Source organism: Dendropsophus ebraccatus, chromosome 5 (genome assembly GCF_027789765.1).
Source record: "Dendropsophus ebraccatus isolate aDenEbr1 chromosome 5, aDenEbr1.pat, whole genome shotgun sequence".
Classification (NCBI taxonomy): Eukaryota; Metazoa; Chordata; class Amphibia; order Anura; family Hylidae; genus Dendropsophus; species Dendropsophus ebraccatus.
In genome coordinates this window covers 56,877,934-56,892,460 of record NC_091458.1, presented here as the reverse complement: position 1 = coordinate 56,892,460, position 14,527 = coordinate 56,877,934, and the positions used below count along the sequence as shown (strand labels likewise).

Sequence of the window (14,527 nt, the reverse complement as noted above, 5' to 3'; positions counted from 1 at the left end):
TGGGGTTTGTAACTCGAAACGAGCACCCGGGCATAGGGAAATATTTGTCTCGAGTAGCGAGCACCTGAACATTTTAGTACTCACTCATTACTAGTTGTAATATAATATAGGAAAAACCTAGCTTTGATAGCAGCTGTTTAAGATGCCAGAGTCAACAGCTTTTGTGGTATACACCCCGAATCCCCCCACTCAATATAGGGTGCTGATGGCTTTTCAAAAGAACTGAGAGGTATAATACACTGCACTACAGACCACAGATCCTGGTGGATAAGAAACATTTTTTTTAGAAAAAGTAAATAAAAAGTCAAACAAGAAAAAAGAACCCCCTTAATTAGTCTTTTTTCCTATACAATGCCTTGAATAGTCACATCAGTAGTGATCCAATCTGTTGTATAATACTATGTGGTGGTAAGATTGATGCTGTTTCTAGAAGATAGGAACAACGTTTTTTTCTAATACTAGACAGCTCCTTTAAGAAGTTTAAAAAAAAACTCAGTTACAGTTGCATGTCTGTGAACATTCATTTTGAGATAATCAGTTTCATGTACTGTACTTTGCACATTCGATAATATAGCAACTATACAGCTAATATCTGAGCTTTTTCTAACAGTAAGAACATTTTTGTCTGAATAATTCTATAGCCTATATGATTGTTTACTCCCATAACATACTGTATGGTTAAGCTGGTCATGTTGAATTTCAATGTGTTTTGATTACTTTAATTTCCTATGCAGTTTTAATACCTCAGTGACAATGTTCATTTCAGTGCCCTCTAGAGAATCAAGAAATGTGCGTATATGTTACATCCTAAATGTTAATGTAATCAGCACAGTTTCTTTCCATCTTCCTATAGACAACACCTGTTCTCATAACAGTAGGTAGGCTGGTTTCCTTAAATATCACTGTTACAAGTAACTGGAACAGTCAGACCCATATAAATCCATTTCGTTTTATATATAAACATTATTAGAAGACTTGTTTTGAAACAACATATGTAAAAAAAATAAGGTCATCTTTTTCTTTAAAGAAAGTAATTCGTCTTCAGATTAACATTAATATCTCCTCACTTACAAAGGATAGAAGTTGTTGAAGAATTGGTTTTTAGAATGTGACAAATTCCAGGATATAATTTCATTCAAGCTAAATTACTGCGCTGAATTATTTAACATTTGTGACTTCCAATTTATAAGAGAAAGTTCATTTCTTTATAAGTTCTCAACAACTTCTAATTATAGTACAGCTCTATTGAAACACATTATATTTCTGTCTCCTATGACTGGATTTTCCCTAGCTTCAACGATTGGTTAAGTTACTCACACAATATTACAATTAATTTTAGAATATTAATCTCCAGTTTTTAAAATTTTACATAGTTGATGGGGAGGGGGTCATCAATATTTGATAAGTAGCAGTCCAACCTCTGGGACTCCCAATGTTTAGCATGACTCCCTAGCCTCCCTAGGAGGTATTGCCTGGTACTGCAACTTTAAGGGAAACTTACAGCATGGATATGAATATATCTGTACTGACAGTTTCCCCTTGCCAATCACACGAGCTGTGCATGCTTACTTTTCCTGGTGCTCTGGGATCTGGCATGTTCATTAAAAGCGTGGATGCACTCCAGTGAAAGTGATACAGTGTTAAACATGCATTGAGAGGGACTTGGTGGTAGTATCACTCTGCAGTAAATTATGGGTGATTGTTGGGTGTAATATACTATAGATGTGATATAAACCTATGTTAGCAATGGCTCGTACCATAATGCCCAATTGTGGGCTGCAGCGTTACATATAGAAAGAACATAAGTTTAATTTGAGGGCCTGAACATCTGCTCCCAATATTTGAAATATTTATGCTGATGTGATTACGTATTGTTTGGTGGACTCCATCCTTACTCTGGTCTGTTCTGTGGTATTTTGGAACTTTTTCTGTTGTTTGTGTAATTTTATAAATAGTTTTGTTTTTATCGGTAACTAGCCAAATTCTTCTTTGTGTATATAAAAGTACTTTTTAGCTTACTGTCCATCATTGATTACAATGAAATGCCTTCATTCAAATGCAAGACCTGCAGTGGCTGAGGTGTGTATCACGTTGTTTTACAGCAGACATAGCATAGCGAACACTGCAGCTGCTTAAAGCGACGCTGTACCCACAATCTGTCCCTTCCAAACCACTTGTACCTTCAGATAGCTGCTTTTAATCCAAGATCTGTCCTGGGGTCCATTCAGTAGGGGATGCAGTTATTGTCGTAAAAATAACTTTTAATCCAGCAGCGCTGTGTCTAACGGCCAGGGCTTACATTTGTATATGCATTAGGCTGGCACTCCCTCTCTGTCCTTCCTTTCCACCCTCCTCAACATTTACTGCTGTTTGAGCTTTGCACAGGTGTATTAACGATCCCGCCCAAGTTCATTATACAAACAGGTAGGGAATAGGGAGCAATCTGCCTGGAGCATTCCGAATGCTGAGGAGGGTGGGGAGGAGGGACAGAGAGGGTGTGCCAGCCTAATGCATATACAAATGTAAGCCCCGGCTGTTAGACACAGCGCTGCTGGATTAAAAGTTATTTTTATGACAATAACTGCATCACCTGCCGAACGGACCTCAGGACAGATCTTGGATTAAAAGCAGCTATCCGAAGGTACAAGTGGTTTGGAGGGGTCAGATTGTGGGTACAGAGTCACTTTAAAGGGGTTGAAAAATGTCTATCTGCTGGGACCCCCTAGTGGTCAGGTGTAATCTGCATGGAAACCTGGTAATAAGGTTTAGATTTTGTTGCAGCTTCAGCAAAGGGGAAATTATTCAGTACATAGCATCCAGTCAAACTAGTGGGATGTCTGTATAATGCAGGACAATGACAGGACTTTCAAAAGAAAAGATTTTCTTTCATACTACTGTCTACTCAAAACACAATCTGGATTTTGGGTCTGGGACCTTAAATGGGATTAGGACCTTATAAATCATGAGAATAGTGCCCTCCATTTGAATGAAGTAGGGTTTGAGTATGCATACTGCTACTCTATTCATTCTCTATGGGATTGACAGAGATAGTTAAAGTGTATCTGTTGTTTTGCAAAACTTTTGACATGTCATAGAGACACATCACAAGTTTTGATTGGTCCACGTCTGGACACTTAGACTTACATTGTGATTGGCTCAATCATTCTCAGTTCAATCCAGTCACCTGATCTGTCCCATTAGTACTAGCAGATGGTTTTTACTGTACATGCAAGCAAGAGGGATTGTGGGGAAATGTCTGCACTGTTGCATGGCAGCTGGGTCACAGTTCAGAGAGAAAAAAAACAGGGAGTGAATAGATCCATGGGAAATGAAAATGGTACAATGATGTAAGTTACTAAAAATCGCACCACCCCTTTAATAATAACAAATTATTTCCACAAAACAATTGTTCTTCAGGTAAAAAGTAGCAAGCAAATGCTTTAGACAACCCTTGGCATACTATCATTGAGAGAAGTTGGCCAAGTTTGAAATGTTTGACTGATGGTTGGATGAAAGAGCTCTTGTTCAGAATCATGAACGTTCTTTTAGGAAAGAATGTTCTCAGAATGTATCCAGAACATTCCCAGAAAGATCACATGTCCTTTGCCTAAAGTCATTGATCACGTATGGCCAGTCAGAACAATGGTGACAGCCAATAAGGAAATGTGTGTAAGTCTAACAATCATTTATCAGATGATTGTTTTTACAACTGTTATTCAAACTACTTCTATCTATGGTGTATGGCTACTTTAGGACAACACCTTTAAGCCCAATAAACCTTATGCTATTCAATGCTTTATATCCTAAATGGCCATTAACCTGTATAATGTTCTTTAGAGCTTTCTCAGTTCTGTTTTCTCTTCTCTGTTAACCAATTTGAACAAGGTTGTTTAAGGTCATTGAGAGAAATATCCAATTCATTTGCATGAATTAGCGGCAACATTCATTCCCTAAAACATTAATTTGCGGTAGGTGGGATTGTTTTCTGATTAGAACAATTACAGTCGGTAGAAGAACAGCCACTTGTGAATTAAACTGTAAGAGATTAAACCAGGCAGTTGTTCTGTGAAACTCAACAACTACGTAAGTTCACACCTGAGTTCTACTTCTATCATTTGAGCAGAAAACTGGAAAAAAAACTGTGCCAGCAGGTCCCTTACACAAAAATGGACATAAATGGTGCCCTGCATACCATGTTGATCTGTCAGGTTTTGGCCATGGTGTCTGGCATTTTACAGGACAATAAAACACAGTATTCTACAATATTTATCTGGTATTTTTGATGCAACCTGCAGCAGAGGCAGAGGCACCCATCAGAGCCCCCAACTCAGACTGAATACGTTATTAAGGGCATTCCACTTTCATATACATTTTTTTCATGCAAATCCGCCAAAAGCTGCAGAAAAAAGTGCAAACGTTATATGCAGGTGTTGTTATACATTAAAGAAATATTTCCATCTTAGTTTGTTATGCCCTGTTCATTCGATGGGGGATAACAAGCTAATTGTTTGGGGTCCAACTGCCAGGACCCCATGGCATGGCGACCGCTCCATTCATTTTAAGCATAATTGTGTTCCATATCTCAGAATCAGAAAGGGTCTCGGTTTTTGGACCTCTATTGATCAGCTTGTTATTCCCTATCGCATGGTTAGGAGAAAAAAAATAATACTATATTCACCTCTACTGGTTATTCCACAGCACAGTCGTCATCTAGATTAATTGATAGGTATATATCTAAATTATTAAACTTTCTAAATGCTTTGTTGTATAGTACTATAAATACCCATCACAGCTTCTCTTAGACTCCAGTACTGTACTATGCTCTGATTGTTTCATCATAAAACAGGATGCTCAGTTTACATTAGTGTATCCAGCTTCTGACATCAGATTGATATTATTTCTGGTTTGAGTTTATTTAAACTGTGGCAGATGTGGAGAAAAAAATAGCAGAAAGTCAAAATTGGGAAGATGTCACAAGGTATTAGAAAGGCTACGCATCTGGTGCCCTCAATAGAAAAAGAGTAGATACAGTACAGAAAAGAGGAAACATAATCTTAAATATATTTTAACCCTTAAAATTTTTTACCTTATTACAGCAGTAAAAGATACCGACAAACAATAAAGTAATAAAATATATTGTATGTTGGCGTTATGTGCTGTATTTCTATCTGACAACAATGTGAAGGATATTCCAAGGCAAGATTTGCAATGGTGCCTCTATTCTGCATGTTGTGACATCTAATTGTGCAATTGTTTGTAAAGGTGAAATACACTAGGTAAGTTAAAGGATTGTCTTATCACAATCCCTAGTACTGGTAGAAAATACGTAGATCAAGGGGTGACACAGTATCTGGTTATTGGGACCCCAAGATATCAGCTCTAACCTGTGGGGGTTCTTGACAGTAAGTCTTCATTTCCCTAGTGGTGGCGTTGCAGGGAAATAAAACCAAAAAAGTTTGCAAACAGGATAAAAAAAAAAAAGATAATTTATTTAAAACTCCAAGGGGACAATGCAATACTGATGCCTTGGGGCCTTATATACTAAGCAACTGCAAAATACAGCCATTTCTATCTCTCGCTCTCTTTATTAAAACACATATGAAATCAAATCTTAGCATTTGTTAGGCTTTATTGGACACACGGGTAAAATTCAGCTAAGATCTGAGCCCTGGATTTCCATTTCTGGCCTCCATTGCTTAAAATAGCTTAGAAGCTGTCTCCATAGTTTTATTACAATTAAGATATTTAGCAGGAAGGGGATTTATATAGCAGGATCAGAAATGAATAGACAATATAGAATGAATCTTTTAGCCCATAGATCTTAGATACATTGGATTCAGACATGACATGGACAGCTATGCTTTTCACTGTGTTTAGCTACATAGTTGGGCATTCAGCCATAGTATTAACTGTATCACAAGGAGGAAGCTGCCTGACAACTGGTGTTATTTAAAGATCAGCGACGACCTTTATGCTGTTTTTCGTCAGTAATAATATGAGGCACACTAATGCATGGAGAACGTTCACACAACTGTGAAAATTCATTCAACGAAAATTGAGCAATTATTTTATTAGAATTTCCACACACATTTTTTGTTATTAATAGAATAGATGTGACTTCAAAACTTTCAAAAAATTGACCAGTTACTGGCAAGTAATGGAAGCATCAATTTTGCCTTTAGATGGAGAAATGAGTTTTGTCTGCATGTAACCATTGATGTATGTATTTTTCTGGTAATGGTAAATGTTTAGGAACATTCCATGCATCAGCTTGCCAATTGTTATCAACCAATCACGTGGTAGCAATTCAATACATAAAAACAGCAGTTGGTGAGACTTGAATTTTTGTATCATAGAAAATTTATTTGGAGCGAGACCAACTATTAGAAAAAAAGAAAGTACAGCTTCTTGTGATTTAGGGGGGGAGAGGAGACTCACTTACCTAGAGATGTTGTATGCAGGGCAATACTTAAACATACATAGTATGCATATAAACCTCTGTGGTCCAAGGAAAAAGGTCCATTTCTGTGGCCTGGGATCTCGGCTAACTTGGTTCTCCTCATTTTGTTCTAGGAGGATTTAAATGCTATTTTAGCAAATGTTTGTATTTTTATACATTATTGCTATGTTCTATTATAAGTTTTTAAGAATGTGTTAATGCACTTAAGAGTTTTTGCATGCGCTGTCATGCCCCCGGTTACATGACTGCATCAGTTTCCTTTAAACTGTTAGCTTACCTGCTTACCCAATCATTTGTTTAAAGAGACAGTTTCAGTCTAGAAACACATTGCCTCGGTATGAACAAACAAGTTATAATTTATAGCACCTAAATCTGGATTAAGTTCTTCCTGGTGCAAATGTTGTGCTCATCAGGGAAGGCTGAGCATTTTACAGACTGTGTACAGTAATATTGTTCATCCCAGAACACTCAATAATGATAAAAAAAATACAACAATATAACAGGCATCACCACAATTGGGCTAAAATTGGGATCACAAAGCTTACTTTAATGATATTTAATAGATTTACTATCTATTTCAAGGTTTTAACCCTTTCCCGCATGAGGACGTAACTGTACGTCCTCGCGCGCCTGCAGGCGTTCAGAGCGGGGCCGCGACCCCACCGCGGCGGCCCCGGGTGCCGCTTGTAGCCCGGGACCGCCGGTATTAGCGGGCACGGTCCGATCGCCGTGCCCGCTAATACAGTAATCAGATGCAGCTGTCAAACATGACAACTGCATCCGATTACCGGATACAGCCGTTCCCTGGGGTCTAGTGGCGGAGATCGCTCCTCCGGGACGTTGTCCCGGAGGAGCGATCTCCCTGTCTGATGCCGGCCGGGGACTCGTCCAAGATGGCGCCGTCCCCGGCTCAGTACTCGTTTGTTTCCGGCTGCAGCAGCCGAAAGCAAACGAGTGCCGATCTCATTGATCTTTGCTGTATAACTATACAGCAAAGATCTCAATTAGAGATCAAAGTGTATATACTAGAAGTCCCCTAGGGTATTGTTATAAGTAAAAATCCCCCTCCCCTAATAAAAGTCTGAATCACCCCCCTTTTCCCAGGTTATAAATAAAAGTAAACAAATAAATAAATAAACATGTTTGCTATCGCCGCGTGCGTAATTGCCCGAACTATTAATTAATCACATTCCTGATCTTGTACGGTAAACGGCGTCAGCACAAAAAAATCCCAAAGTGCAAAATTGCGCATTTTTGGTCGCATCAAATCCCCCAAAAATTTAATAAAAAGTGATCAAAAAGTCATATATGCACAATCAAGGTATCAATAGAAAGTAAACATCATGGCGCAAAAAATTACACCTCACACAGCCCCATAGACCAAAGGATAAAAGCGCTATAAGCCTGGCAATACAGTGATTTTAAGGAACGTATATTTAACAATGGTTTGAATTTTTTACCGGCCATCAGATACAATATAAGTTATACATGTTATATATCGTTTTAATCGTAACGACTTGAGGAACATGCATAACAAGTCAGTTTTACCCCAGGGCGAATGGCGTAAAAACACATTCCCCCCAAATAAAAGAAATGCGTTTTTTTTTTTCAATTTTACTACACTTTGAATTTTTTTCTGGTTTCGTAGTATACTTTATGCAAAAATACAGCCTGTCATTACAAAGTACAATTAGTGACGCAAAAAATAAGGGCTCATGTAGGTCTGTAGGTGTAAAAATGCAAGTGCTATGACCTTTTAAGCACAAGGAGGAAAAAACGAAAACGCAAAAACGAAAATTAGCCTGGTCCAGAAGGGGTTAAAGTTAAGTCAAACTCCTCTTTAGGTACAGAACACAAAAAAGAAGAGTAATAAATAACTTTGAAACACGTAGTAGGTTTTAATTGGTACCATTTTGGAGGACCCTTGTGAGCCTGTTTTTCAACCTGATTTTGGTGGCACTCATTTGGTTATAAAGTTTTTGTCATTGTTAGTTTGTCCTATTGCATTGACGTTTGCATGGTTGCAGTAAAAATGTGTTAAAAATGGAATTGTCCATGAATTTATCGGTCGTTACTCCTATATCGATCTAGGGGCATATATAAGACAGTCAGCCTACCGATTGATTCCTTGGCCAGGAATAGGGACCCCCATCCATAGTTTCCCTAATTCCTGTGACTGTTATAGCTTTTTGTTCAGCGAGTATCGCTAATGTGTGTTTTGAAAAAATTCAATAGTGATAATTATTTATTTTGGGTTAATATGGTAAAGTACTAATTTAATATTTGGAATAAACGTTGAGTTTTAATGGTTTCCCAACATGTAGTTAATTTGGTCTTAGTGGCTAACATAAAACAATAATAGTGAACTGTGAGCTCTGCTGGGGTCAAAGACCGATTATAGCATATGCTTATGGAAATCATAATAATACATATACTAGCATTAGTAATTAGTATTAGTAAACATACTGTATTTTTTTTTTTTTTTAGATCCGTAGACGTAGACCTACCCCTGCCACACTTGTCCTGAGCAGTGACCAGTCCTCACCAGGTAAGCCTTGTATTGTGTTGTAGATTGTTGTAAAATCCTGGATTCGTTGATTTAAAAAAAATGGTATATATATTTAACCTTACAATTGCATATACATGTCCTTGGTCTAAGATGTCATGTCTTGCGGCCCTTTATTATGGAAGACTTTTAAATGTTGTTGTGTATCTCATTGTTTCTTATTGTTTTAAACCAAGTAGTCTTTTCATGATTAGTTGGGGCTCTATATTCAGCAATATATCTCTTGATGTGTATATGTTTTTCTCATTTTGGCAGTAAATATCTGGCAATGGTGATCACTATGTATCTGTGACTGCACACATCAACATGGCGGGACATGCTTGCCATATGCCATGTGCAGAGCAAACAAATGTGGATTATATATTCTGTGCAAAAACACCAGATATTTTCTGACAGTGTTATTTTTCACCCAGATTGCAGAACAAATATGGATCACAAGTAAATGCAGATGTAAATAGAGATTAAGATAAGAGGCAGATATTTTTTAATCTGACGTCTGTTAGAAAAGCAGGTTTAATACAGACAAAAATAGAATATGTTGTCTGCTTGAAATACAGATGTTAAAAGATGTCTGCTCTGCTACACTGATACTATCATTTCATATTTAAAGCAAATGCAAACTGTTATGTGTCAGGTTTTAGCTGGCATGATCCTGTTTATTCCAACTTGTTTATGTCCTTAGTCAATGGCATTATCCCTGTGCTGCTTCATCTTCAGGGAATAGTCATGTGAGACGGACTAGGGAGGAGCTCTACAGTACTTAAATGTAGTTACGTATTAATAAAGTTGAAAAGAGACACAAATCAATCAACCAAGAGAAGGGAGAGGATGGGAAACATATCCATCAAGTTTAACCAATAGAAAGGAGAGGATGTGAGGCATATCCATCAAGTTTAACCAAGAGAAAAAAGAAGGATGTGAGACAAATGCATCAAGTTTAACCAAGAGAAGGGAGAGAATGGGAAACATATCCATCAAGTTTAACTAAGAGAAGGGAGAGAATGGGACACATATTCCTCAAGTTTAACTAAGGAAAGGGAGAGGATGTAATACATATCTATCAAGTTTAACCAAGAGAAAGGAGAGGATTTGACACATAACCTACAAGTTAATCCAGGACAAGGGGTTTGATATTACACATGAAAATAAAGTGGGAGGAGGAAGATGTGACAAATGACAATTAAGTTCAACCAGTGGGAGGAGAGGATATATTATCTATCCAGAGAGTGTAAAAAAATGGAAAGGAGAGAACGCAACATAAACATCACCAGGACAGACCTTTTGAATGATTATTTAACATATGAGCAGTCCCATGAACTCCAATATGGGACACTACAGCAGATCCATGTAAATTCTGGGACTTTATGTACTACGAATTGGGCCATGTGAAATTGTTCACTCATAAAACAAAATTGGATGCTCATTTTACATAATGGGCTCATTATATTATAAGAAACACCTAGTGGATTGTTTTTTGTTAAGACGTCATAAGTTGAACAGGTCTGTCACATTGACAAATCAACCAAACTCTACACCGTCCTTCAAGTACAGTGGTCTACTGGCCAGGGCTAGTGATTGCTATTCTGATAAGGGGGCAAGACCTGGACATGTTATGCACGTGCCTGGTCTGATGTTGTTCATTCATTCTTATACACAAGCCCTCGTGTATTGCAGTGTTCAACTATACAACCCTAGTACTAAGTGATTAAAAAGAATCAAATTCCCAGGTTTCCCTTGGGTTTACCTGCAATGTTACATAGAACTAATTGCTTTGCTTTCTATCTCACTAATAAGGCCATATGTTTCATCCCTTTCATTTTCAAGTTTGCTTGTATGGTTGCAAGGCAAAAAATACCATATTCTCCCACCATTATTTCAGTGTCTGAAAAATAACCCTTTCCTAAATCCTCAGCATCAGCCCTGTATAACCTGGCATTTGCGATTATTCTTCTTACAGGTAATTAGTGAGTGCACCAGTTGGGAAGGGGTTAATGGGAGCATATGTTTCATTTAATTGTCTTTCTCTTGTTCATTGAAGTCTTCACTGAGTTCATTTTATTTTAGCAAGTGCTAAAGGCAATTTAAAAGATTACATATTCTGCTTGACCTGGTTGGTGAAGAAAATAAACTAGTGTTTACAGCAGAGAATTGTTTGATCTAAAACAAATATCTGTGTTCTTGCGCCCACCTGGAAGTTTCAACAAAGTAAAGTTAAGCGTGTCCCTCTGATTCTATATGACTTGTGCATACCGAGGCAATTTCCTTTAAACTGTTAGCTTACCTGATTGTTTGTATAAAGAGATTATTCCAGTCTAGGGCTATGTTCACACAACATATATTTTCGTAAAAACTGCCGTGATTATTACGAGAATATAAGTTGCATTGCTGTTTATGGGATCCCGGCCGAAGCATATACACATAGCATATGCTCTGGCCAGGATCCCTAGCGGCGCCGCAAACAACTGACATGTCAGTTTTCTGGGGCCGCTATTCAGTGAACAGAAGTTCTCAACTAGTGGATTGGAAGCCACATGTGGCCTGTGACCCTATGCTGTGTGGCTCATCATAAAACTTATGAGTTATGATTGTGCTCTGCTCCACAGAAAAAGTTCTTGAAAGATATAAATATTTCAATGTTCTTAGAAGGAGTATACAGATCTTTACTGAAAAGGTACAACAAATATAATACTAACCCAAAAATCATAGAGACCCAAACTGAAAGAACCTCAACCATCTCATGTTCTGTTGTGGAGCTCTGTCCCCACATTCAGTGATGGTCCACCTTTCTGGTTTTACCTTATAAGCAGTAAGTAAAACCTCTGAGAAATTATAATGAATTAATGAATTAACCTTCTGATACATTTCTGAAAAGTAATGGAACGAAGTAATGAAACCCACTAAATGAATCTTTGGCAATGGTAATAATTGAATGCGTCCATGTATTTGCAGAGATCCATGTGGAAACTGACATTAACATATCCCTTTCTTAATATTAGAATTTATTTGGAAGTAAGTCTGTGAATAATCTACTAACTAGGAAAGATTTCCTCGGTGATATAATACAATGTATAATAAGAATATTAAACATTTATGATCAAGATTTTTTTCTTTAGAGTAGATGAATGGACAGGAGAATAAAACATTGTTGTCAGGTCAATAGGTTTACTATCTGCAGCTAATCCATTGAAAAATCCACAACAATAAATTTATTTTATTGGTAATTTTTAGTTTCCCATTAAATTCAATGGTAAAAATAAAATTAAAGAAATAAAATAAAGAAATCAGCAATATTTCTGCAACAGGTCATGCCCCATGTGATTTTTCTTTTAAATAAATTTGTGCAGTATATCGTATGAATATTTGTAAAAATCCATCCACTTTCTGGCACTGTAACATGCTTTGGATTCTGTGGGTGGAAAATTTGGCAGCAGTAAGTCCGATGTGGACATACCATAATGCAGTGTCCCAGTACCTGTGTTCCAGCTACCATTTACATCCAGTAGTTTGTGGCTGTGAAAAACCCCTTTTCTAACTCGAATGCTATGCTGTAAGTTTACTTATAAAGCTGCCTTTGTAAAGTATATTACATTCACTGCATACACTAAGGCAACATAGTTGTTAACAGGGTTTAACATTTGCATATTTTGTATTGGAAGAATGAAGCCTTGGTCACATGTTACTAGTTTCTGTTTAGAAACTACTAGTCAAGCTAAGGAAGGAGTCTCTAGTCCAACCCTCTTTAACCTGGAAGGGTTAGTCCTAAACCCATGATTGTTAGTCTGGCCAGACACCTGCCAGCTCTGCTCCTGCTGGACAGACCAGTCAGTCAGTATAGTCAGTAAATGGCATCTGTTCTTAGTCTAGAGCAATTCTGCTCAGACCAGAGAGCTTTGTGGACTTTATATGATATATGGACCTCATGAAGGGAGAAGTTGATCCCCCGAAACGTGTTGTCCATTGAATAAATAATTTGTACTATATCCACCATCTTACCTGAAATTACTGGTCTGGTGCCTCCTCTGTTTCAATTTTTCCAAGAAGTCTATCCATCCATGAATGTTCATGTCCGGAAGGCAGAACAGGGTGGAACAGTGGGCATGACCTCTTCACATGCCATATCACAACTAACACCTGCACACAGATATAATTTATTGAAATCTATGCTCACTCAGGGATAGTGTAGGGTGCCCTGGAATATGGCTGTCCATAAATCTAGCACACCTATTCACTTGCAGGGGATTGATGAGATATATGAGATGCTGGTGTGGGTGAGACTTAAAGGAGAAGTCCGACAAAATTTTTTATTATTTTTATTATTTTTATTAAGTATTGTATTGTCCCCCAAAAGTTACACAAATCACCAATATACACTTATTACAGGAAATGCTTATAAAGTGTTTTTTCCCTGCACTTACTATTGCATCAAGGCTTCACTTCCTGGATAAAATGGTGATGTCACGACCCGACTCCCAGAGCTGTGCGGGCTGTGGCTGCTAGAAAGGATGATGGCAGGGGGACACTGAGGGACACAGGACACTGGAGGGACACTGAGCATCCCTCTGCCATTATCCTCTCCAGCAACCACAGCCCGCACAGCTCTGGGAGTCGGGTTGGGACATTACCCAGTAGCGGATTATAATAGGTCCATTTCGGGTGGTAGCCCGGGGCCATGAACTCCTGAGGGGCCCATGGACCCCCAAACAAACTTATGTTCTTCCATGATTTGCATTAAAGTTGCTGCTTTTTACTGAAATTTTGCACAAATCAGGGCAAAACTGCAGCCAGGAGACAATGCAGTAACATTAGAGAATATATTGAAGGACCGTATCATGTGACAATGATGTCACCACAGGTCCTTTACAAGCTGCATTATGGAGGAAAAAAGACTTAAGTTAGTGCCACCATAGTTACAGTGGGTTGGGGAGGCCCAAGCTTGGTGAACAGCCCGGGGCTGTTATCCAGGAAGTGAAGCCTTGATGCAGTAGTAAGTGCAGGAAATAAAGCACTATGTGCATTTCCCATAATAAGGGAAAAATGGGTATTTGTATAACTTTTGGGGGGGCTATACAATACTTCATTAAAAAAATTTGCCGGACTTCTCCTTTAATAAAGAAAGGGGAGGAATTCATTTAACATAATAGGTGTCTAAACTTAGGCTGAGTTCACACTACGTATATTTCAGTCAGTATTGTGGTCCTCATATTGCAACCAAAACCAGGAGTGGATTAAAAACACAGAAAGGATCTGTTCACACAATGTTGAAATTGAGTGGATGGCCGCCATTTAATGGCAAATATTTGCTGTTATTTTAAAACAATGGCTGTTATATTGAAATAATGGCAGTTATTTACTGTTGAAATTGAGTGGATGGCCGCCATATAACAGTAAATAACTGCCATTATTTCAATACAACAGCCGTTGTTTTAAAATAACAGCAAATATTTGCCATTAAATGGCGGCCATCCACTCAATTTCAACATTGTGTGCACAGATCCTTTCTG

The 14,527-nt window shown here is 38.0% G+C and overlaps 1 protein-coding gene across 1 annotated transcript in view; it reads left to right on the top strand.

The window, feature by feature from the left end:
• Nucleotides 1-14,527, top strand: part of PPP1R1A (protein phosphatase 1 regulatory inhibitor subunit 1A) — a 132,372-nt gene that overhangs the window by 62,661 nt on the left and 55,184 nt on the right. Inside the window, exon 3 of the mRNA XM_069972217.1 lies at nt 8,948-9,008. Within this exon, the coding sequence (XP_069828318.1) occupies nt 8,948-9,008 (61 nt within the window). The remainder of the gene's footprint in view (nt 1-8,947; nt 9,009-14,527) is intronic.